The sequence below is a fragment of the Doryrhamphus excisus genome, chromosome 9, assembly GCF_030265055.1.
Source record: "Doryrhamphus excisus isolate RoL2022-K1 chromosome 9, RoL_Dexc_1.0, whole genome shotgun sequence".
Taxonomy (NCBI): Eukaryota; Metazoa; Chordata; class Actinopteri; order Syngnathiformes; family Syngnathidae; genus Doryrhamphus; species Doryrhamphus excisus.
Window position 1 is genome coordinate 14,264,325 of NC_080474.1, and position 23,789 is coordinate 14,288,113.

Here is a 23,789-nt window from a genome sequence, read left to right on the forward strand (position 1 = left end):
TGGTTAGCGCGCAGACCTCACAGCTAGGAGACCAGGGTTCAATTCCACCCTCGGCCATCTCTGTGTGGAGTTTGCATGTTCTCCCCGTGCATGCGTGGGTTTTCTCCGGGTACTCCCACATTCCAAAAACATGCTAGGTTAATTGCCGACTCCAAATTGTCCATAGGTATGAATGTGAGTGTGAATGGTTGTTTGTCTATATGTGCCCTGTGATTGGCTGGCGACCAGTCCAGGGTGTACCCCGCCTCTCGCCCGAAGACAGCTGGGATAGGCTCCAGCACCCCCGCGACCCTTGTGAATGAAAAGCGGTAGAAAATGAATGAATGAATGAACAATTTATCACCCTAATACACCACAAGGACACAGAACACAATGTGTGTTCATAGCCATCCATCTATTTTCTATGCCTCCCCACTTATCCCCACTAGGGTCGCAGGTATGCTACAGCCTATCCCAGCTGACTTTGGGTGACACCCTGGACTAGTCGCCACCCAATCACATTCACTGGTGACCAGTATAATAATCAATGAGGCGTAAGGGATGTCACTACCCAACCACTAGCACTTAATATCTGACATATAGACTAGCCAATGACTGTTTAGAGTTTCTACGATCAAAAAATGTGGGTAAAAAAAGCCACAGCACAAAAAAATGCAAAGCAACATCCCTATGTGATGCTTAATTATTTAAAAAAAAAAAGACATAACAGGAGAGCACTATTTTGGTTGAAAGTTACAGGTGTCAAACATTTACTTAGCCCTGGCAGAGGTATTACGCATTCTATTCATGAGCTCTCAGGCTAAAAGCAAACAGGAGAGCTCTATTGAAGGTATTTGTTTCCATTTTGCCAGCTATTTGGCAAAGATGAAGCTGGATAAAAACGTTGACTCGCTCGTGCTGGTGTAGCTCTCATCTTCTCCTCTTTGAGTGTAAATAATTCAACAGAGCGAGGAAGGAAGGCCTCTGCAGGGTTCACATCCAGTTTCACCCGCAATAACGCAGAGATGAGACCAACGCAAGCAGGTGCAACGCGCTCACACGCGGCTTTCAACGAAGATACAACACATTTGAAATAAAGCAGACAAAAACATTGGGCTGGTAGCTTGAGGGACAGGTGACATGCAGGTCTGTGAGGCCTTCTCGTGTTGAGAACGAGATGGCGGCCCTGTGCGCGTGACTGCAGGCCTTTATGATAATGAACACTAACATCGGGTCTTCCCTTACTAAAACACATCAATAAATAAAACGTCCTCTGTCGTAGATAGCGAGAGAGAGAGAGCGGCTACGCTTCCATTCGCAAACACTTAAGACGAACAATCCACCTGAGACCGACGAGGCAAGGCAGCCTTTCCCCACGATCCATAATTAACCAGGGAAAGTGTAAAGATGTAATTGCTACGCTGTTGATTATCTTGATTACCATTATTAAATACGTTTTTAAAGATACATGACTCTCAGCCATATTTAGAGCACCTAACTTATTCATCAGGCAGCTGTTTGCTCTGCTCACAACTGCACTAGAGCAGTATTGTACCAAGTATTTTCATTGTAAATAAAGAAAGCACAGCTAAATTTGAAGGACAACAACGTGACGTTATTAGACAAATACAGTGGAATTAAACTAACTGGAGTGAAGACCTTCACAAGGCCAAAAAAACCATCTTGAATTCCTGAATTTTATCAGTAAAACTAATACATTATTCATTGTGAAATAATGTAGGGGGAAAAAACCCTGACAAAATCAGGGATATGCACCAAAATGTACTTTTGTTGCGCAATTAAAGTGCATAATTGTGTGATTCTACACTCCAACTATTGATGGACATGATTATGTGCACAAAAGTCATTAAAAAAATGATGAAATTAAAAAAATACTATAAAATTATGAAAAAATGTCAATTACAGTGTATAGATTTCTTGGTTATGTATATTATAATAGTAAATACATGTTTTATGGTGATTTATATTATATTTATATTGTATAAAAGCATCCATCCATCCATATTCAATGCCGCTCATCCTCATTAGTGTCACAGGGGTGTGCCGGCGAGAGGTGGGGTACACCCTGGACTGGTCGCCAGCCACAGGGCACATATAGACAAACAACCATTCACACTCACATTCATACCTATGGACAATTTGGAGTCGTCAATTAACCTAACATACATTTTTCCATGCAGACTCTACATAGAGATCCCCAACGGAGATTCGAAACCAGCTCTTCCGAATCTCCTGACTATGTGGCCTATATGCTAACCACTAGACCACCGTGCGGCCCCTGTATAAAAGCATATATATATCCAAAAACCTACAGTATAACAGTGATGAATGTATAGATATAGTTATTTTAAAAGGCACAAACCAGCAGTTTACAATGTTGAGATTTGAGACAATTTTTCAAAATTTATGATACAAAAGTTTCACTTTTTGAAAAATATTACAATTGATGTATAAAAATATCGAATAGTTAGGGCGGTGGATTACTATTTTCATACATACTCTTTCATTATAATAATAATTATTTTCATTTAATATTATTTAATATCACATTTTTTGTGAGAAAAAAACTGTCAATACAGGCTGTTTTCTTGCCCATTGAAGGTGCTGAGCATGGGAAATGTGCTTCAGCCAGCATTGTTCTACTGCCCCCCATTGGTGAGAAATCACACTGTCACCAACGAGGTCACAGAGTGCTGATGGGTGCAGCAGGTTAATAGTTCATCTTTGACTAATTAACCACAACACTAAACTGACAGTGACGGTCATTATTAAAAGTATGGAGATGAATCAAAATAGTTTGCTCTTTGTTTTTTTTTATGTTGCATCACATTGGATTGGTGTTGATTATACCGTATGGCAACAAATCGGGTGCGCTTTCAAAACTACCAAAACAGTGAATATATTTCATCCATCAAGGTCTATTATGTGGGAAAACGTACAATTGTTTTAAGAATATGTTCCTATAGAACGTTAGGTTAGCCTGTTCCTGCAGTATTATACTCCACAGTCTCCACTTTGCTGCAGCACCCCCCGCCCCTTTTTTTTTTTTGCTGCCTACTGTCATAAACATAAAAACAGAACAGGCTCATTTTTCAAACTTTTCTTAGCGCATTCTAATGTGCAGCCTCGGAACATGAGGCCACACCCTCGTTTCTGACATTTATGGGAAGTGTGGTCTTGTTTCCGTCACTACAGAAGTCATTACTGTGACTTATATTTGTTGCCTGCCTCAGTCAAAGCAAAACCACTACTTTAATTCAATGTTAACTCACCTATAAGCCTGAACTTTCACATGCAACCAGAAACCTTGTGGTGACCAAGTTAAGATTGATGTTCCCACAACATAGGGAACACACACACACACACACACACCAAGACACATAACTACCCAAGTTAACCACATCCACTAAAATTCTCATAACTAATAATTTAACTAATAATGTGTAACATGAGAAAAACATATAGGTAAGAGTGTAGATTTGCAGAATGAAATTAATCCAATTCCACGTATTACTTTTAGAATACAAGTTGCAGATATACAACAATAGCTTATATTTTTGCACTTAAAATGTTATTCAAATGTAAAAAATATATCATTATATTACATTCGGGTACACAGTTGATCCCCGCTATTTGAGGAGTTAGATTCCAGGATCACTGGCACATGGCAAAAACTGCAAGTTTTGACACAAGTCTCGCTCCCCCCCCTCCAATCCATCCTGCGAGTTGACGTTGACATTCTCTGATTTTGAATCAACATTAGTAATAACAGTGACTTGAAATTATTAGACTATGCTCCAGAAGCCTTCTCAGGTCTCAGAAGTGGTTGCATAGGGCACGGGTGTCACACGTCATCTGGAGGCCAACACAGCCCCGCACACAACGAAACTTCCTCCTGCACTAAAAGTGCTACATAGTGTCTGCATGCTCCCCAATCCATACTAAGGCGGTATCCATGCCCAGATTTTGCCCATACTTGCAAGTCCAGCGGGCTGGGACCGGGGCTGGGACCGGGGATTTAACCGCTGCTAGATGGATGATCACATTGCGAGCCTCGAAAACTCACCACAACTTGCCTGCCAAGTTCTCCGCCCCCAAAAAGTTCCCAAAATAGCCTGCAATAAGTGAAATCCACACAGTAGCCAACTATATTGTACAATTATTATACTGTATATTTTAAGGCTGTAAAACCCCTCTATACACTTTACACACGTTTCTCAGACAGGCATTAACATTTTATCACATTTCCCTTCTTTAAACACTCTCAAAGTTCAAATTATGTTTGAATCTTGAATGTTCAACTTATGAGAATTTAAGTGACTCTCCATTCACTCCTGATCATGGCTTGTCCTGGCGCCGTTGGGCTGTAACATTTTTGTATCATTGTTAAAACATATTCTTCCTTGTTGTCCTCAATGAACCAAAGATTCATTTACAGCCGAGTAACTTCTGCCTTCATTCAGTATGCATGATTGCTAGCAGCTAGCAATCATACAATTGGAACACAAAAGAGAATGATTGACAATGGTCTACAGCCAATTAGAATGGAGAACACAATGGGCAGGCTCTCTTTTAGCCAGTCAAGACTGTTGTGGCTCTATATTTAGCCGGCTACAGACAAACAGACAGCTGAAACGAGCTGGATACGTCTTCAACTCTCACGAGTGGTAGCAAGTAGTAAATACAGGAACAGACACATCCAACAGCCTATCAATATATCACTCTAAAACACCACAAGGACACAGAACACAATGCTTCATATGCTGTAAAAAAAAGTGCAAAATTACACTTAAAAAAAGTGAATCCCCAAAAGGTGAACCACAGCAAGAGAACACTGTATAATTTTTTATACTTTTAATTGGATAGTTCTACTCCCGCAATATGTGCTGGGTACCTCATTAATTGACCAAATATGATTTTAAAAGGAGTTTAAAAAAACTGCTGTGTTGTTTGTCCCAAAATATGCCAAAGTTTTAATTTTAATCACTGATTCCCTCTGTCCATCCTCGCATATGATCTCTGACACAGAATGACAATGAAAACAATTGTTATTTTAAAAAAACAAAAAACAAAATGAAAGCTTTTAAAAAAAGTGTATAGTTGTCGAAGAGGCCTGATAATGAGCGGACTCAAACCCTCAAAACGTCTGTAAGCTGACTCCACCAACTGTTTGAGATATTCTCTTGATTGAGAACAGATGCAGCCAGAAACATTGTTTTCATTTGCTTAAAGTTAATTATGCGTGTATTATATTCAAATTATTACTTCCAGTCACAGTATTTTAACCACAAACCGTTAATTAGCTTACCTTGCGCAGCAACACACCGTAAACACTGTAATTATAGCCAGTGCGTCCCACAAAGAGGACGAGGCAGTAATTGGAGAGAGGGTGTTATTTATGAAATGTGAAAACTCATTACCTATAATTTATTATTTTCGTTTTAACGTTAATAATGATTTATATCATTCATGAGAAACTGGAAAGGAAAATGTAGCTCTTTGACACACATGGTCATCACTTACTGACGCACAACACATACCGATACTGAATTAGCGGTAAAAGGTGCAACAACATTTTACAGTGCATGCAGAGGTAGGCAAAGCTGCTGGATGTTTTTAAATATAGCTACTGCTGACTTTATCATTTATTTTTTACATGTACTTTAAAACACTACAACAAAACAACCAACAATCTTTGGCGCTAATAAAACAAAAATGACATCAGGGTGTTGCCGACAGGGCTAGATAAAGCTGCTCATGATGCCTCAAATAAGAAAGTGGAATTAACAATACAAAGAGGTTGCCTACAGCCACAGCTATAAATGCTAACACTACTTGGGATACTATTTTTTCTGATGAAAGATGAGTCTAATCTTTCAAAAAATGTTCTGTGTGCCTTGAAAAATCAGTCAAAATCATCAAAAATGGTCCATACCAAGAGGGACGGCTTTTGAAATATCGATTAATTAAAAATTAAATGAGTTAAGTAACTATTAAGAAATAAATGTCCAAGTATTTACAATTTGAAGCAGAGAAGAGAAATACGTGAACAAGCAGGGGAGCACATTGGCGTGGATCTACAGCAGGGGTGGGAAAACTACGGCCCGGGCCACATGCGGCCCACCAAGCATTTGAATCCGGCCCGCCAGTTGCTTTCTAAGTATTTCAACTTTTAACTTGCAAGTCGGATGTCTTATGTAGTATTAAAAACAAAAAAACTGTAAAATTAAATTACATAGTTTGATGTGGTCTGATTTTTAAAGTACTCCTGAAAAAAGGGACATGATAGCATACAGCTCATAGTAGAACACTTTTACAGATAAAATTAGACAAATAATTCCCGGAAAAATATAAGCATAAAATAGTTTGTGTGTGTGTTAAATATGTTTCTGGCCCCCCGGACAATTTTGTTAACTCAATGCGGCCCACAAGTCAAAATATTAGCCCAGCCCTGATCTACCGTCTACTGTTTGCAGACTGCCCCGCACAGCTGAGAAAGGACAGGGAAAGTCGGCAGGAAGGTAAGGAGTCAAAAACCAGATCATTTGAGGAAGCAATGGAAGATGCAGCCCGGAGAAAGCGAAAGAGAGAAGAAGTCAAGACAGAAGTCTTTGAATGGGGCGGAATTCCTCTCCTCTTCCTCCACGGATCCTCTGGGAGGCGTCAGGAGCCCGCGGAGTGAGCCGAAGGAAGACGCGGGCCTGTCAGGAACAAAGCTTCAAACTCACATGATATGTTTAGCTAAAAGGGCCAAAGAAAAAATGAATCAAAGCTTGGCGGGATCAAAGGGAGCCGACAATAAAGTCAAGGCGGTTGCCATGGGAGCAGCGGGAGATGCATATCATTTATACGTCGCTCTTCTGTCAAAAAGCGGCAGCAGCAGCTAGTTTTGATTGTTGTTGTTAGCCACAAGCTCGGCACGGGTTAAGAGGAGAGGTCGGCGTCGCACTGTGAGAGGAGCGTCGCCGTCGCGTCGCCGCCATGTTTGAAACACCCGAAATGCCTCTGATGTGACACCTCAGAGTCGCGGCGAACACGCGACGAGACGTCAACCCGCTAAACGTCGCGGCGACACAACATGCGGCTAGGCTAAATATTTGTTTTTGTGTCTGCGAGAGGTCAAAGGTCACATTTTGTTTTGGATCGTGATATCAAACGCAAAACCTTGCTAACTACTAACTCTTTTTATTTCATCCCGAGACGACGTCAACATGGAAGCATACACGCATTTACACAAGCAGCATCAAGCTTACAAATCGGTGTGGGTGTTCGCCTTGCATTTAAAGATCTATGTACATATTTATATAACTATATATGTTTGTTTTAACATTTAACATCTTTGTACACATGAATGTATATATCATTTAGTATCCAGTCAAAAGTTTGACACACATTGTCAATCATTAACATAAGGAAGTGTCCCAATACTTTTGACAAATAATGTATATTTACACAATTTATTGCTCTATATACAGCTCCATATATGTATTTTTCATGTTTAGAAATGTCTACACATTTACACTTCCTTTGGTCCACTTATATAACTTTTATGAATGCCATTTAAACATTTATTGACTTCTTTGTACGCATTTACAGACCTGTGTGTAAATTTACTGCCGTAGGTTTATACACACATTAACAGACATGGAGTATAAATGAAAAAGACGGCAATAAAGGGCTTTAAAAGTATCCCTATCCCTACCTGACTGACGTGACAGCGAGCATGTTATTTTACATGTAAAAGTAGGTGTTAGCATGAACAAATGTTACCGTGTGTGTGTGAGAGATGAGACTTGTCGAAAGCTCTCTTTCGCGGCACCCAGGAGAAATCCCAAAAATAACAACAAAGAGTCCTCGGTGGGTCGGATCAAAGTCCCGTCTCCAACCACTTGAGCGGTAACTTTATCTCTCAGAGTGAAGCCTCACACGACGTGAAGGACAATCTTTGTCCCACGTGTGCACGTGTGACCGCCACAAAAAAGGACTGTTTTTAAACAAGAGTCTTAACGCATTGTGTTTGGTTAGCCTTTAGCTTAGCATGACTGACTGGAAATAAAAGGCGAAACTAAAGAACGAGAGGACTAAAGTGGTATTAAATATAAAATATATTAAAGCCCTTCCCGTTCTCCCACCGATGTCAAAGCTAAACAAACAGCAGAGAGCAGAGAAAGAATTGCATTGTAATTTCTCACCATTAAAAAAGCCCTCAGGTTATTTTTTTGTTTAAACTTTTTTTTCCTCTGCCTTGAAACAAATAAATGAAGCACTTTGAACAATTACACGTTTGATGATATGAGATGTGTGCCGACCACTTCCATAAACACACCTTTTCAAAACACACACAAAAACCTGATACGATCAAAAAGTGTACGCGTTCTTTATGTATTCATATATTTTGCCCAGGTCACTTTATGTGCGATGTTAAAGAAATTGTTGAAAAACTGACAAAACCTAACTTGTCCACCTGTAAACACGATTTTTGTTAGACAATGTTGCCCCCTAGTGGAGACATGTGAGCTTAACAATGCTCTCAATACTATATAGGGGGTGTTTTTTTCAGGGGGGCGCCTTTATTTGAAAAAGAAAATGCAAAAAATATCTTGTAGGTTATTTAAAAAATCTTTTTACACTAATACATCATTCAATTTAATTTGAGCTAGATTTTTCAATATATCATGTAGTATAATATGATGTATAGTGTCTGAGTGGCCAAGTGGCATTAATCAACCGCAGAGGGTCACAAGCAGGTAACAGGGTGGGAGACCTTCATTTGTAAAAACACATTTTTGTGGAGATTTTAAGGAGACCTAATGAAATGGGAAAAAAAAGCAAAAATGAATGATAATTCATTTTACTTACTTTTGAGTCAACTTTAAAAAGTTTTGAAGTTTTTGTATTGTAATGCTCCATGTTGTATACTGCTCTCTCATTAAAGTCCACCGTAAACTTCAGCTTTACAGATGCCATTCCAGAGCAGAGGCCACCATTTTTATTCAAGCAACTTTTGAAAATGAAAGCAAAACACTACAGCTTGACATTGTTACTCAATTTTGCCCTCTTGTGGTCAAAAATCAAATCGTGTAAAACTTTGCGACCACAACTTTTCAAACAGCTTTTGTTAAGCGTTACTTAACACTGTGGATGTTTTTACTGGCTGTCCCACAAGCGGCAAACACAAACAGAACACCAAAAAAAAAAAAAAAAAAAAAAAGTCAAGCAGCCTACAAACATCTGGGAACGTTTTGGCGCAATTGCTACAGAACGACGGCCTTAAATCAGTCACTGTAGTATCAAAGCACTTAACGGGAGAACGATGATTACTTGCAGCTGCCACTTGTCAGGACTGCGCTTGGACAAAATGACGGAGGCCTTATCCGACACGTACAGTGTGACCTGAGTTGGACGTCGCCAGATCGTGTTACCACGGTAGGTTTTCAGATATTTTCCTTAAATAATGATGGTCTTTGGTCTCTGGTGATTGACTTGAATGGTTGGATTAGGCGACCTTGGACATACTGTACATGCTTGGACACAAACATGGGAGACCTGGACCATAAGGGACCTCTTTGCCTGTCTCGTTTTTTTTTTTTTTTTAAACACAATACACAGTAGCAACATCATTGTGACGTGTATGAGAGAAAGATGGGGGGAGGTGAGTGTAGATGGTAGATTCTCATTGGAGCAGGACAGTGATAGTAATCTGCCACTGGAACTATTTTTCTCTCAGGAGATGATGCTATGCATTGATGATGCTGATTGTCCATAATGGAAAGGAGCCTAGTGTCCAATGCTCTGCCCCAGAAGAGCATAGAAACCGGTTTCCGGCTTTCTAAATATGTTTTTGAACATTTAAAGTCAAGTAAACATGAAATAACATTACTGTAGTCCCCTTTAAAGTCCTATTATTCATTGTTTACAATACATTTCTGAAGAACCATGATATAGCGAGAGGGCAATAATCGAATCGCCATATATTCATTTATTCTCAGCTGTCTTCGGGGGTGAGGCGGGGTACACCCTGGACTGGTCGCCAGCCAATCACAGGGCACATATAGACAAACAACCATTCACACTCACATTCATACCTATGGACAATTTGGAGTCGCCAATTAACCTAGCATGTTTTTGGAATGTGGGAGGAAACCGGAGTACCCGGAGAAAACCCACGCATGCATGGGGAGAACATGCAAACTCCACACAGAGATGACTGAGGGTGGAATTGAACCCAGGTCTCGTAGCTGTGAGGTCTGCGCACTACTGCAGCCTGCCATATATTCCAAAAGATAAAAAAAAATTTTCTATGTGCACAAAAGGCCTATCTTTTACAAATACTCTATTGTTTGCAAATCTATATAAATATGTTTTAGTGAGTATTCATCATTCATGATTCAAACTCTATCCACCTCACACATGTAGCATAGCAGGATGCTGATTAGACAGCATTACTACTGGACAGATGTGCCTTAGGTTGGCCACAATGACAGGCCACTCCAAAATGTGCAGTTTAAGTGTATTGGGGGTGGTCCGGAGGTGTCAGAAAACCAGTCAGTATCTGCCCTGACCACCATTTGCCCCATATAGCATATACACGAATCCAATGTAAAAAAAAAAATTAAAAAATAAAAAAAATCCAGATGATGTCCAATGGGGTGCATTGTGTTTATCTATGCTTTGCATAACCTAAAAGACGCAGATTTTTGTGAACATTGATAATGGCGCCACTTCTTCTGCCAAATTAAGTGAATAAAAAGTGTTTTGTTTTTTCACAGTTTAAAGGCAATTAAAGCATCCAGAAAGTTCATGGTATGAACCCTGCTCTCCCTCCCGAAGCCGTGTTTTCCCAGCAAGTCTGCATACTGGCGCTGCGTCCTCTCCAGGCCCTCAGTGTTGACCAGCATGTTGAGGGATTGCAGTGTAGCGTAAGGGGAATCATCCAACATGGTCTCCGCGATGAGAACTGCGCAGCCTGTACGTTGAGTGCATAGGAAGTCGGACAGTATCTCAGCGTTGCATGTTATATACCTAATTATGTAAAGTTCACACTCGTGGTTTTTCCTTGCCTCTGTTGTCAAACTGCTTTCTAACGTGGGGTTTAGTGTTTCTAGACCTGCTCCATGTCTTCTTTGACTTGTGAATTGTTGACCTGACCTTTGTTGCAGCGGTGGTTGAAGTTACACTTTAATGCAGAGCATCGCATCCAGAAGATTGTCTGTCTGTTTGATGCCCGTGGTGATGAAAGCGTGGCTCTTCAAAAGCAGGCCATATTCGCCAGCGCTCCTCTGCCTGCCCTCGCTCATGCTGAGGGCCTGAAGCAGCCCACGACTCGGCCCTGTTCTATTCTCGTTCAGGAAGATCTCACTGAGCAGGAGTCCGCAACCTGGGCGTACAGATTTTATCGAGGCTTCATAGCCTTAATAAACCAAATCTCAGTTTCATTACCGTATCAGTACAGTCAAACCACAGTTTCCACTGCAGTTTTCATGTTTGTTTTTTGTAGAAAATTTTGCCTCAGTTATCATACAGCATTGCATAACAAACCAGTCAGTTTTCCCTGTAGTGTACTGCGGAGTATAATACTGTAGTAGCACAGCAGCAGGGTAAGCTAGCATTAGTGTGAAGCCGTTTATCCCTGATGGAAACCATCACACCAAATCATATTGGGAGCATGACTTAAGTGTGCATTTTCTGCTTTTGTTGTGGCGTTTACCTGGTGTGCACACATCTGCGATTCTGCCGAGCAGTATGTGAACTTTCTCATCAGACCAGTCATGGAGAATTCTAGCCAGGATGTACAAGTCCGCTTTGGGTAAATCGTCTTTGAAGAAGTCTCCTGTTGGTGTCGTGTGTAAAAAGATGCATTAGGGTACTTGGTGGTTTGTTTGATCGACTTTATAATAATAATTAATACAAATACCTGACACAAACGTGACCCTGTCTTCAGCGCATGGCGGATGGAAATGTTGACTCATTTTGACAACGGATGGTAAGTCAAACACTGTCACACACATCTCAGGGTGAGCTTTGGTGAACTCAGATGCCATGGCACCTGTACAGCCTTACAAAACCAGATGACAATTCAAAATGAGGTCTCACCACTGAAAAACTACATACACACACAAAATGTTTTGTTCCAAATGATTCTTGTGAGTATTGAACTTGAAAGTTCCGAGATGTTCACACTGTTACCTCCGAGGTCGCAGGCGGTCTTAAAAGCGGATAAGTCGAAGGCTGTGGCCACCGCTCTTCCACTTACTTTGGCGAGGCTGTGCATGGCCTTCATGAACTTCAATTGGATCTCCTCGCTGCTATAGATTGTGTCCTGGAAAACCAAAAGACACAACATTGTGATCTCTCCCAGGGAGGATGTAGTTTGCTACTTATTGCTATTACAATATTGATTCTGTTGCTGATTTTTTTCCCACTGCCTCAGGCACTCCAAATTTAATTAAATTAACATAACAAATGGCTCAACTTTACCTGAAATAAGACACCACATTTCTTTCCGAAGGCCTTATGGTGTTGGTGGTTGCCTTCCTTCACGGCGCTGTCCAGGTGGTGGAAGAGTGGCCACACGGTGTCGTTGTAGTGCGCGATGTGGCCCAGCAGGGACCACTGAGCGTCAGACAGCAGAAATCGTTTGGCCAGGTCTGTGTTCTCATACACAGGCGCCTCACAGTCTGGAAGTAGAAAATAAAACATGAACACAAGAAAGATACTTGATTTGGGGAAGATGAGGGGAAAAAAAATCTGACAAACTTTGAGTCTTTAGCAAATTTAGCGAGACACATGCTTCCAATAGACACTGCATTCCCTTTATGGAGGTTTTCAGCTCGTGGGCCACCTGAGCTGCGTTCAGAGCCGGCTTGCGCTGTAGCAAGTCAAATATGCCCAAGCTGGAGGCAGTAAACAGCGCCTGAAAGGATTTTGGACAGCATGTCATCAAAGACCACCCTCAGGCATGATCATCCTGGTGTCAGAGGCAACAAAAGACATCATTATGCTGGAGCTCACAGCGCCATGGGAATAACGTGTGGAGGAGGCGTTTGAACGGAAAAAAGGAAAGTGCGACAGCCTAGTCAGCAATTGCCACAGAAGAGGCTGAAAGGCAAGGTGCTGGCCAGTGGAAGTCGGATGCACAGTACCTGCACTGGCCCCGCAGCATGATGGAAACACCACCAAATGTTACTGTGGGTAGCAAGTGTCTGTCTTGGAATGCTGTGTTCTTCATCCGCCATGCATACTGCCCCGTGTTATGTCCAAATAACTCCATTTTAGTTTCATCAGTCCACCGCATCTTATTCCAAAGTGAACCTGGCTTGTCCAATTGTGCTTTCGCATACCTCACACGACTATGTAGGCCATGGGGCAGGGGTGCCCAAACTTTTTCATACCACTGTAGTAGTACATTTTAGGTTAATCTTAAAATGTATCTGAAATATCCCTAATTCCTTGTGAGTAGTACATAAAGTCTGATAGTCTCAATTCACAATCAGCTAAATAATATTCAATTAACCACAAAAGAACACAATACAATTTTTTCCCATCAATGTGTCTCCCAAGCATGAGGCAGACTCTTCAGATGGCATGCAAGTCAAGACTATTATGACCACTGACTTAAGACTAAAACTGAACTTAACATCGCCATTGCAGGAACAGAATTCACTGAGGACACACGTGTAACACTGAAATAATTTCCGCTTACCTTTGAGGCTTTAAATCCATCAATCAGTTGAATGATTCTCTGCAAGTCCTCTCTGGCTTCTTCACTGTCCTCACACTCTCTCTGGTGGATCTCATTTATTAACTGTGTTTCCCCAGAGTGTCTGACCTCTGCATGCCCAGACTCACTGCATGCAGGTTGTGCCGTGTGCGTCGCTGATGGGGTAATTGGAGGAGGAGTTGATACTGAACAGGGGGCAGCATCGCCATGGCAAGAACCGTGTTGGCCATCGGAGGAAGAGGGGGGGCAGTTGTAAATGATGTCCAGCTGTTTGCAGAAGTGGTTGAGGGGGAAGCCCACAACGTTAAGGAAGTCTCCATGCACGTACTCCACCAACATGCCGCCTAGCGCCTGGATGCCATAGCCGCCTGCCTTGTCCCTAATACGGATACACACACCTTCAATAAATATAAAAGTACTTAAAGGAAAGTGCACTTTTTGGAAATGTGCTTTTCTTGAACACACGTCTTTCTCTTTTCTATGCAATCTAAAGATTTTTTAAAAAGTGCAGTTTACCTTCAGATAATAACAATTTGTGAAATCTAATCCCAATTACCGTAATTTCCAATGTATAAGACGCCGGATGTTATCGCCAGGAAAGGCATTTAGTGCAGGTTTAAATGATCTCACAATAATAATAACAACACAGATTACTGTTGGGGCCATAACCCGTGACAAACTAAAACTCAACTCTGACAGTACGCCGTCACCTCCTGTCCTCACACACACAAGCAGGAGTTCTTCATCTTAAATGCTTTATTTACTCTAACTATGTCTTCTATATTGGTTAGTACGGGTGTAAATACCTTTAAAGGCACCACTACAATACACTGATGAGACAACAACCACTGCAAGAAGTATTCTGTCCAGTAAAAAAAACAAGAAACTCCTAACATTTGATTTTATGTTATCTTTGACTAAGATGTTTTATTTGCGCACGGCAAACTATCGGTAGGAGCCTAAAATTGTCTCTTCTGTCAAACGCCAACAAGGCTAAAGTTCGTCTAAACACACATAAAAAAACAGCTCAAAGTCCAAAAGTGTCACGCGATTGCATGACCTCTTCCCTCTGCTCATCAACACTCACATGGGTTCACCGCTGTCGATGTACTCCCACAGCATGTCCTCAGAAAGGTCTGCAAACTTAACCTTTGTTTCTTCATAGAAGTCCACTATCTGGTAATCCACCTCCTCATCTGGGATAAAAAAAGTGCCAATTTTAGATTTGTGTTTAAAGTGCCAAAAAGTCTGATGCAACCCCACTTACTTTCATTCTCATGGCAGAGGACAATGGCGACCCCTGTGAAGACACTGTGCTCTTTACCACTCAAACTGCAGTAGAACAGAGGAGAAACCGTTACTAATCCATCCATCCATCTAGCTGTTAACCATCTAGGCTATCTATAAATCAACTCGACCTTGACAGCATCCTGTATGCATCTTGCTTGTCTCGTGGCTTCTCCAATATCATTCCATCTACAGTCTACACACATTTATGGCAGAGGTGTAAACAAATAACATGAAATTAAACAGAATATGATGCATTATTACACAATAACCATAATTACCACAATGGTGTCAGCTCCAATCACAATGTCTGGCATCTTTCGGTGGTTCTAAAACAGACAAAATTCATGTTACTCCATATAGGGGATTAAAAAAATTATATATACTATATATAACCTGTCTTTCAATATTTTTCTTTGATATCAGGGGTTTACAAAAAAATATAACATTGCAGAAACAACAATGAAAAACAACTTTTAGCTAATTTTAGGGTGCTGATTTTAAAAATGGCATTACTTTTGTTGTACTGGGTCACATTTTTTTCGGAACTGCGATCTGTTTTATTCTTGAATGCTGAAATTAATACATTAATGTGAAGACAAAAGCAGGAAGTAACTTTTCCCCCGCATCACTGTGCTCTGGTCTCTCTGCTGGCTGCTCATAGTGCTCAATGTAAGTCATTCTGTGCAAGGCCATTTTCACATTTTCATTTCTGAGTTACCACTGTTGGAAAATGGTTTTGTTTGCTGTCAAACAAGTATCTGCATGGGAGTTCCTGGTCTCAAAAGTTACCTTAGTTACCTCACTTTATTGGCGAACTTGAATAAAGATGGAGGGGGAGAAAAAATTGTCCTAATGGTCTTAAATTGAAGAATCAATGGCACCATGTGCTGTTGTGAAATGCCAATTACAAGCCATTTCTCAGAAGATATACAGACATTTATGTATACATTGTAAATCGGAAGGCGTGTGTGTGCGTATCTGCAAGGTGGAATATTTTTCCTATAGGTCGCATGACAGTAGTATGCCTGGGGCAAAATAGTTTTTCATTGTTATAGAATTGTTTTTTTGTACTTGAACATTGTTCTGTTTTTGTACTTGTATGATACGTACATCCTTCAGTCACTATGAGGAAATCTACACTTCTACACTCCACAACAATACACAAATGGTCAGTTAACTCACACAGGGCATCCTCCGCGTCACCTCCAGAGCCTTCTGCTTGGCCGTCTCCACTGCATACTCTTGTGGCGCTTTGAAAAGTCGCTTGTCAAGAGTTTCTTTGAAACAGGATGGCACCACCTCAAAGCGCATGCCCTGCCACAAAGGAGAAGACAGTAATTTGTATTTTGTATATTTTGTGGCGCATTCCAGACACTTACAGCATTACGGAGGATCTCCAGCCGTCGTGGAGATGAGCTCGCCAGCACAACCAGTTTACCGGCCAGCTTGGAGATGACAGGGTTCATCACCATGTTGGTATTCTAGTCACCTCACTGCCCTTAAAGAGGTAAATGAACATGTCACCAGTTACCAATTACAGTGGAAATAACATTATATAAATATCACACATTTTGGCTTTACAAAGATAACCATATGGATGTATATAATGTGTTTATTCTTGTGCTTGTAGATAGCTGTGGTATAAAGCGCGATAAAATATTTAAAAAACAGCTCCAATACTGCATTGCAAAATACACTAGTAAAAAAGGTCAATTTGCGGTTATTTTGCTGAGTTTTTTTTCCCCCGAAAACATAACATGTATCTCTGACGCCTTTATTACGCGTAAAATATCTAAAACAAATTTGGCTTACAACGAAAACTTTAGTCATCTTAGATGCCAATATGGGCTAACATGTCACTTTATAGACTTCATACTCACCGACAAAAAATATTTTAAGCTCCTTTTGAGTTGTATAGATGGTAGCACGACCGTGCCAAAGCAAAATATATTATTTTCTAGCTGAGTGCACTACTATTCGCTAAATAAATGGACAGGAACGTTTAACACTTACCGAGAACCACACAGGAAGTGAACTGCTTGTTCCACACGGACGCATTTGTGATGACGTAACGCGACGAACGAATTGACCAATCAGACAGTAAGAACGGCGACAGAAAAAAACACTTTATAAATATACATTACATATTCATATTCAAACTCATCATTAACTTACATTTGTAAAGATATATATTAGCAATTGATGTGAACGAAAGATGGGGTGGGATTAAATAAACTCTGCTGCTTCCTACTCCTTTTGAAAGCTCCATGTTGAAGTGTGATTTGTAACATGAAGTTCCAACGTAACCTGTATGCATGTTTCAAACGAAAACAGACCAAGGCAAGTTTTTCAATACAAAATAATGTAAACATTTTAACATGTGCAGTTTTATATTGACTATATATATATATATATATGAAATGAGAAAATTAACATTTAGCACAATTTTACTTGGAGGTGACACCCTTGGCAAACAAGGGCAAGGTTGGTGGTGTTTGGAAACAAGTTTGTTTTACATTTTCAAACCAGCCTCTGCTTGCCTTAAAGGGATAGTTTGACATTTTTTTGATTTTTGACAGGAAGTGGAATGACATCACTATCAGTGTACAGCGTAGTGCACCAAAAATGACTTTTCTACTTTGTATTGTGGAGGAAAGTAGTTCCAGGTGTCTCTTAAAGGGGGACTGCACTTTTTAAAAATTTTACCCATCATCCACAATCCTTATGTGAAACATATTTCTTTCCCTTTTCTGTGCATTACACGAGAGAACAAGTTAATATCAGCTAGCTAACAAGGGACGTCAATAGGACAACTATTTCAACTATGAAGCCTTGAAATTTATGTACTATGTACTTATGTATGCTAAAGCTACCTAAAGCAACACATTTTAGCGTTGGTAATGTCTCATGTGGTCATTACACGTTTTTTGGGGGGACTATCAGTAGAGCCACTAATTGTGGTAGGAAACAGCTGTTAGCAACTCTGCTCCCTTTATGCACACTATACAATGCTACACAGACAAGAGCTTTTGCTCCCTGACTTACACAATATAAAAGTTAGGACACTGATAAACGGTTACTTACTGCTTTCTCATTCTGAAATAATGCTGGAAAGGAGTCGGGCATCAGCAAGTTTGTCGGCTAGTCCAGCTGCATACTGGCCCATGTTCACGAAACAGTCCAGTGAGGAAATGCCTTTGACAGATTAAAATGCTTTTCTTTTGCTTGTGGGGAATCGGGAACTCCAACCACTTGTGCCTGATGGTGGCGTCTTTACACAAATGTGGCTTTCTCTTACAAATGCTAGCAATTAAACAGAGAAGCAGAGCTTGGGGGAGAGCAGAGAGTCCTGCCCATAAGGAAGGCTGCCCCTCTATGACATCACAAAGGAACAGTTTTGCAACACCCTGTGGAACCGAGCGTTTTGAGCCATTGAAAAACTTCTATTGGGGTCCACTTCCAAATACGCAAACCTCATTATCTGAAACTTTAGCAATTTATATTTACATTTACAGGTCAGAAAAGTGGAAAATGTGCATCATGTGGTTTATTGTCATACAAAGCAGCCAATTCATGTGCAAAATAAGATACCTAAAGCTTGGAAAAAAAAACAGCATTAGCTTAGCTTTCGCATAGCCTGACAATAACTGGAAGTGTTGTTGAAATGCAATGATGTTTAAATTTGCATTAAATAAGTTTACTTTCTGGGAAGTTCCTCATAGAAACATTTCTCGAATTATAATATATAAATATTTGCTCTGGATTAAACACACATACACAGGTGTCCTTAGGAAACTAACCCTTAATGAATATACAGACTACTAGTTTAGTTCGCATGAGTAGAGGTGACACATCTGGGAAGCTTACGTAAGAAAATAAGTCACAATTGGATAAAAACAAGCTCTACGGTAGCCGTACTTACAACAGTTGTAATAAATATGACACAGTTGTGATGATAAAGGTGACGATAAGAGTTCTTACAAACATCCAGAGCGCTCGTGCTCGTCTTTATTGTTGTAGCTTTTATCCATCACCGTTGCCATGGCGACCACCTCAAAACAGCGCTCCACTTCAGGCTCAGGCGGCATGCAGTCGTACCCTTTGCCCGCCGAGTTGATGCGCTTGCGATTGCGGGCGCCGGGCTGATAGAGCTGCATGGCCGGACGGTCCTGAAAAGAGAGCAGTGAAGGGGGCGGGGCAGGTTACACCAAATGGTTTTATTCAATTCCGTGCATTACAGTAATTAATTAACAAACTGATGACTGTTTTGGTTCAGTTTGTTGCAATATGCTTACAAACTTATCAACTGATTGATGAGAGTCCACTTTCTTGTTAGTAGATTGGCTCAGCTTACAGTAGCAATTATAACTAGGTCGCTAACTAATTAACTAGTAGTTCAGTACAGTACTCATTGTTTGGCATTTCCATTATTAACTGCCCCCTTTTGTTTGGGTACACTCTACCCACTGCTCCAACTGCTGGTTCCAGTGGCCCCCAATGCAAGTGGAGTGTAACAGCAAAAAGTTCAACCTCATAACTCCGCACCTCTATCCAGATCTGCAGCAACCTTCCACCTAATAACTGCCCTGTTTCCACCAGGTTGGACAATAAAAGTTGAAAAGCACAAATACGACGTCCATCTCATGCTCACCTTCTGGCTCACCTTGTTTCGGAGGCGCTCCTTCCTGTTTCCGGGGTCGTCCCTGTCCTCCTTCATCTGCTTGTCACCGCTGTCGGGGCAAAAGGGGAAGACGTGGTGATGGCTCTCTTTCTTGGCACGGTCCTGGCAGTAGCCTTTGCCCCACTTGGTCTCGTCTCTGCGCCGCGGGAACTTGTCGAAGTCGTAATGGTGCCGCTGGCGTTTCCTCTCCTCGTCTTTACCGCGGTGATCCTTGTCTCGCTGTCTGCGACACTGCTGCTGCTGCTGCTGCTGTTCCTTGTCACTCTCAGCCTGACCTCTAGTGAAGACATCCACTGCAATTTTTGCTTTTTTGTCCTCAAAGTTGATGATCAAAATACAATTAAATAAAACTAAAAAGGTGAAAATAAAACAAAAAGTAAATGACAGGAATTTTCTAACTTTATTAGCACGTATATTAGCACTTATTACTTAAAATGATTGAGGCCATAATGTAATTTAATTAATTAAATTTAATTAAAAATTTAATTCTATCTGCCCATCGATTTTCTCTACTACTTGTCCTCATTAGGGTCACGGTTAAGCTGGAGCCTATCCCATCTGACTCTGGATGAGAGGCTAAAAGTGGAATTAATTCATTCATTATTAGTTTGATTAAATGAATTTGAAATACAATTTATGAATTACGCTGGCGACCAGTCCAGGGTGTACCCCGCCTCTCGCCCGAAGACAGCTGGGATAGGCTCCAGCACCCCCGCGACCCTCGTGAGGAAAAAGCGGTAGAAAATGAATGAATGAATGAATTTATGAATTACGTTTTTACTATTATCATCACAAATTTCCTATTATAATTATTAGTAGGAGTATTAATATTGTGATGAGCAAGTCAAGGGTTGTAGCTCTTTTGTCTCTACACTACATGACTACATAAGTTATATTTCTGTATTTCTGGTTCTATGGTTATCATCACACTTTCCCTATTTGCCTTTTGGAGTGTCCTTGTAAGGTGGCATCAAAAAAACATGAAAAAAGCAAAATATTTGCCCATGCTTACTTTTCCTTGGTGTCCTTGACCTTTATCTGTCCATTTGATTTGTCCCATTTTCCCCTCTCTGTCTCCTCGCTCTTGTCCTTCATGCGGTCCGAGTCAGCGTCCTCATCACGGTCGCTCTTCTTCAGGAGCTGTAAGTCCACTCTTACATAATCACAGGAAACACTATACAAAATGTACCATTTTTACCTTAATTTTTATGTCTTTGTCCGACAGTTTCTTCTGTTTGTCCGCCTCTTTACGTTTGCGCCTCTCCTCCTCACGCCGCTTTCTCTTCTCCTCCTCCCGTTGACGCTTCTTCTCAAATTCCCTTCGACGGCGCTCCTCTCGCTTCTCCTCTCGTATTCGCTGTTATGATTTTTTTTTATTATCATCACAAAAAACTAACATTTATATGTTTTTATTGATGTGTCTTACCTGTTTCTCCATTTTCTTGTTTTTGATGTACTCCAGCAGGGGTGTTGTCCTTTTGGCTGAAGCCAAATATTAATACAAAATATTAGGGAGAGCTTTGTGGAGGATGCAGCTAAACAGCTACCTCAATCTAACCTCAAGAATGCTCTAATGATAATGTTGCCTGTGATACATACTGTACTGTACTGTGCTGCTACTGCCATCTCGTGGTGTTAAAAAAATGACACCATGAATAAGTTGAGTTTGACATGCATGTTAAATGACGTTACCTATAAGTTCTTTGGTTTTGGCTTCGATCTCCCCCAACAGGGTCTCGGGGTTGGCCATGGATTTCTCCTCATCACATGAATAGTTCTCCAAGAAGCGCTTATATTCGGGGTCTAAGGGGATGAATCGACATTACATTTCTCTGCCTCTTCATATGCAGCACATGAAGAATAGCTCATTACCTTCCTCAATACTTCCGGCTTTAGCATCTTTCTTCTTTAGCTTCTTCTTCGAGATCTTCTGGAAGGGGGCAAACTCAACCACAGCAGGGAACTCCTGGCCTGAAAAAACATGACATTGTATTTTATGACACTGTTACACCAATACACATCACCTGTAGAGAGATGTGGCATCTGTAAAGCTGTTCACAAAGGAGTGCTACAGTGCTGTATGCAAAGGCTGAAAGAAATAGAAAAAGAAGATCACATCATCACCTTTGTTGTCGATGAAGACGTAGCCATCAAATCTGTCCCGAAATAGAAGGATGTCCTCCGGGTTTTTAAAGTTGATGTAGGCTCTGGAGAACAGGTGGGGGTACAGACTGAGGACACAGAAGAGAAAAGGGGTTGGTACAGTTTAAAAAAGGGGTGTTTATGTTGATGAGAAAAAATACCTCTGATCGGCCGGGAAGAACTCAAAGTAGTCGTAGGACGGCAGCGGGCTGAGTTGTTCTTCTAGCTGCTCCTTGGACAAGTGAGGTGGGAGCCTTCGAATGACCACCTGCAATCAGTCAATCAAATATTAGTTAGTATTCTGGATCTATTACAAAAGACACCGAATGAATGACAAAATACCACAAACTATGACAGCACCCACTTTCAGTACTCGAAACATAACAACATGGCTCTCAACCGAAATTAAATGAATTTCATATTGTACTATATTTAGGTAGGTACTCACAACTACTGAATGATCATAAAAGATGATGATGAAATTTTCTGTGCCTTATGATGATTATGAAGACGTATCAACAACCAATCAGCAGGAAGTAAAAATGAAGACACAACATTCAAACATCACACTAACATTTCAACATTCTATTCCATAAATGAACAAAACAAAAATATTTTCTTCATTTACAGGTATTGGTATTACAGGTATTATAAGATAAGACACATGTCATTATACTTCTACTATCTCACTATATGGTAGCATCCAAAGAAGCTGCTGCTGGAGTACCCAGCATGCTTTGCAAATCTCACAATTACTGTAGTAGTAGTAGTAAGTATTATTGCTATGTGAGTCTCCCAAATTTCCCAAGGGAGGATACTGTCCACTTTATTAGGCACACCAAGCACATACAGCCCCTCCAATACAAAGACTGTACTACAAAGATAATCATGACATGCATCCGTGTAACAGTTTATTATTGTTTGGTGTAGAATTACTGAGAGATGTTACTTATATGCTAGCAACCCCATTTAGCATAAAATGTAGTATCATGCCTGTTTATACGAGTGTGTTTCAGTGCATTGTTGTTTCTGCTGGTCTTGTCTTGGAATGTGAGGATGTACCTAATGAACTGTCCGTGAAGATAGGTTGTTAAACGCTTTCGTATATGTTTTTCAATCTCCCACAAAAGTCATACATGTGCCAATACTGGCCAAGCTGAATGATTGAATAATGTAAATTCGGGTGGTAATAGACCCTGCCTCTCGCCCAAGAGTCGGCTGGAATTGACTCCGGCATTACTAGGCGAAGCTGGTGGGAACGAGCGGTATGGAAAATGATAGGTATTTGAGTGAGTCTCTGTCCGCGGTGCTGAAAACCTCCCGCCGTCCGCCATGTTTGTTCCAACAAGCAACATAAACAATAATAGAAGAGGTCGCTTCCATCGTACCTTCGTAAAAACCTCCTTCTTCTCTTCTTTCTGCTTGGGAATGTTGTCCAGCTCCCCCGAATCGTCCCTGAACTTGATCTCCACGACACCCTTGTCCTTCGTGGCTGTCATTTGTTCTTTTTCAGACCTCATCTCGATCCATTTCTCGAGCTTTTTTCTCGCCTGCCCGGGCAACGTAGGTCTTTGATGTGTTCTCGCGAGATGGAGCAAATCTCGCGAGCCCAGTTTGCCTTTGTAACGAGTTTTCAAAGAGGTGCTTCGTCAAAGGATATTATTTTAGGAAGAAATTCAAAGTCATTATTTAAACTAGGCTTACTGCAGGCTAAGTAAATCATTTCAAATGTAAATTAATAAACGGGAATTATGTATTATACATGTTTATATCACAATACGGTGGCCAGTTATTAAAATATTTGCAATGCTTCATCTTTTAAATATTTGTTCAATTTAATATTAAACTTCCATTCTTTTTAAACATACTATTATACAGGTCTTCAATGACCGGCTTACTCACCAGACATGTCCATGTTGGACATCAGAATATAAGGTGTTTGAAGCAAATGGTGGT

The 23,789-nt window shown here is 40.7% G+C and overlaps 2 protein-coding genes across 6 annotated transcripts; both read right to left on the minus strand.

Annotated features, from left to right (window-relative positions):
- Window positions 1-8,953: 8,953 nt before the first annotated feature.
- Window positions 8,954-17,064, minus strand: asmtl (acetylserotonin O-methyltransferase-like). 4 transcript variants are annotated; one of them, XM_058081096.1, is made up of 15 exons: window positions 16,891-17,027; window positions 16,390-16,508; window positions 16,193-16,324; window positions 15,289-15,336; window positions 15,139-15,203; window positions 14,988-15,052; window positions 14,808-14,916; window positions 13,703-14,099; window positions 12,757-12,913; window positions 12,478-12,677; window positions 12,187-12,319; window positions 11,915-12,055; window positions 11,708-11,830; window positions 11,149-11,377; window positions 10,821-10,966 (listed from the first exon to the last, which is right to left on the minus strand). In XM_058081096.1, exons 2-14 carry the CDS (start codon window positions 16,480-16,482, stop codon window positions 11,172-11,174), a joined length of 1,869 nt encoding a protein of 622 aa, XP_057937079.1. In that variant the 5' UTR covers window positions 16,483-16,508; window positions 16,891-17,027; the 3' UTR covers window positions 10,821-10,966; window positions 11,149-11,171. The 4 variants fall into 4 exon arrangements, with proteins under 4 accessions (XP_057937080.1, XP_057937078.1, XP_057937077.1 ...); XM_058081097.1 differs by lacking the exon at window positions 11,149-11,377 and having other exon boundaries at window positions 8,954-10,966; XM_058081095.1 differs by having other exon boundaries at window positions 10,815-11,377; window positions 17,024-17,064.
- Window positions 17,065-18,539: 1,475 nt separating this feature from the next.
- upf3a (UPF3A regulator of nonsense mediated mRNA decay) lies at window positions 18,540-23,426 on the minus strand. 2 transcript variants are annotated; one of them, XM_058081098.1, is made up of 10 exons: window positions 23,222-23,426; window positions 21,995-22,101; window positions 21,816-21,922; window positions 21,564-21,662; window positions 21,384-21,494; window positions 21,118-21,173; window positions 20,890-21,048; window positions 20,704-20,831; window positions 19,662-19,968; window positions 18,540-19,179 (listed from the first exon to the last, which is right to left on the minus strand). In XM_058081098.1, exons 1-10 carry the CDS (start codon window positions 23,351-23,353, stop codon window positions 18,988-18,990), a joined length of 1,398 nt encoding a protein of 465 aa, XP_057937081.1. In that variant the 5' UTR covers window positions 23,354-23,426; the 3' UTR covers window positions 18,540-18,987. The 2 variants fall into 2 exon arrangements, with proteins under 2 accessions (XP_057937081.1, XP_057937082.1); XM_058081099.1 differs by having other exon boundaries at window positions 19,674-19,968; window positions 23,222-23,425.
- Between the last annotated feature and the right edge of the window lie 363 nt (window positions 23,427-23,789).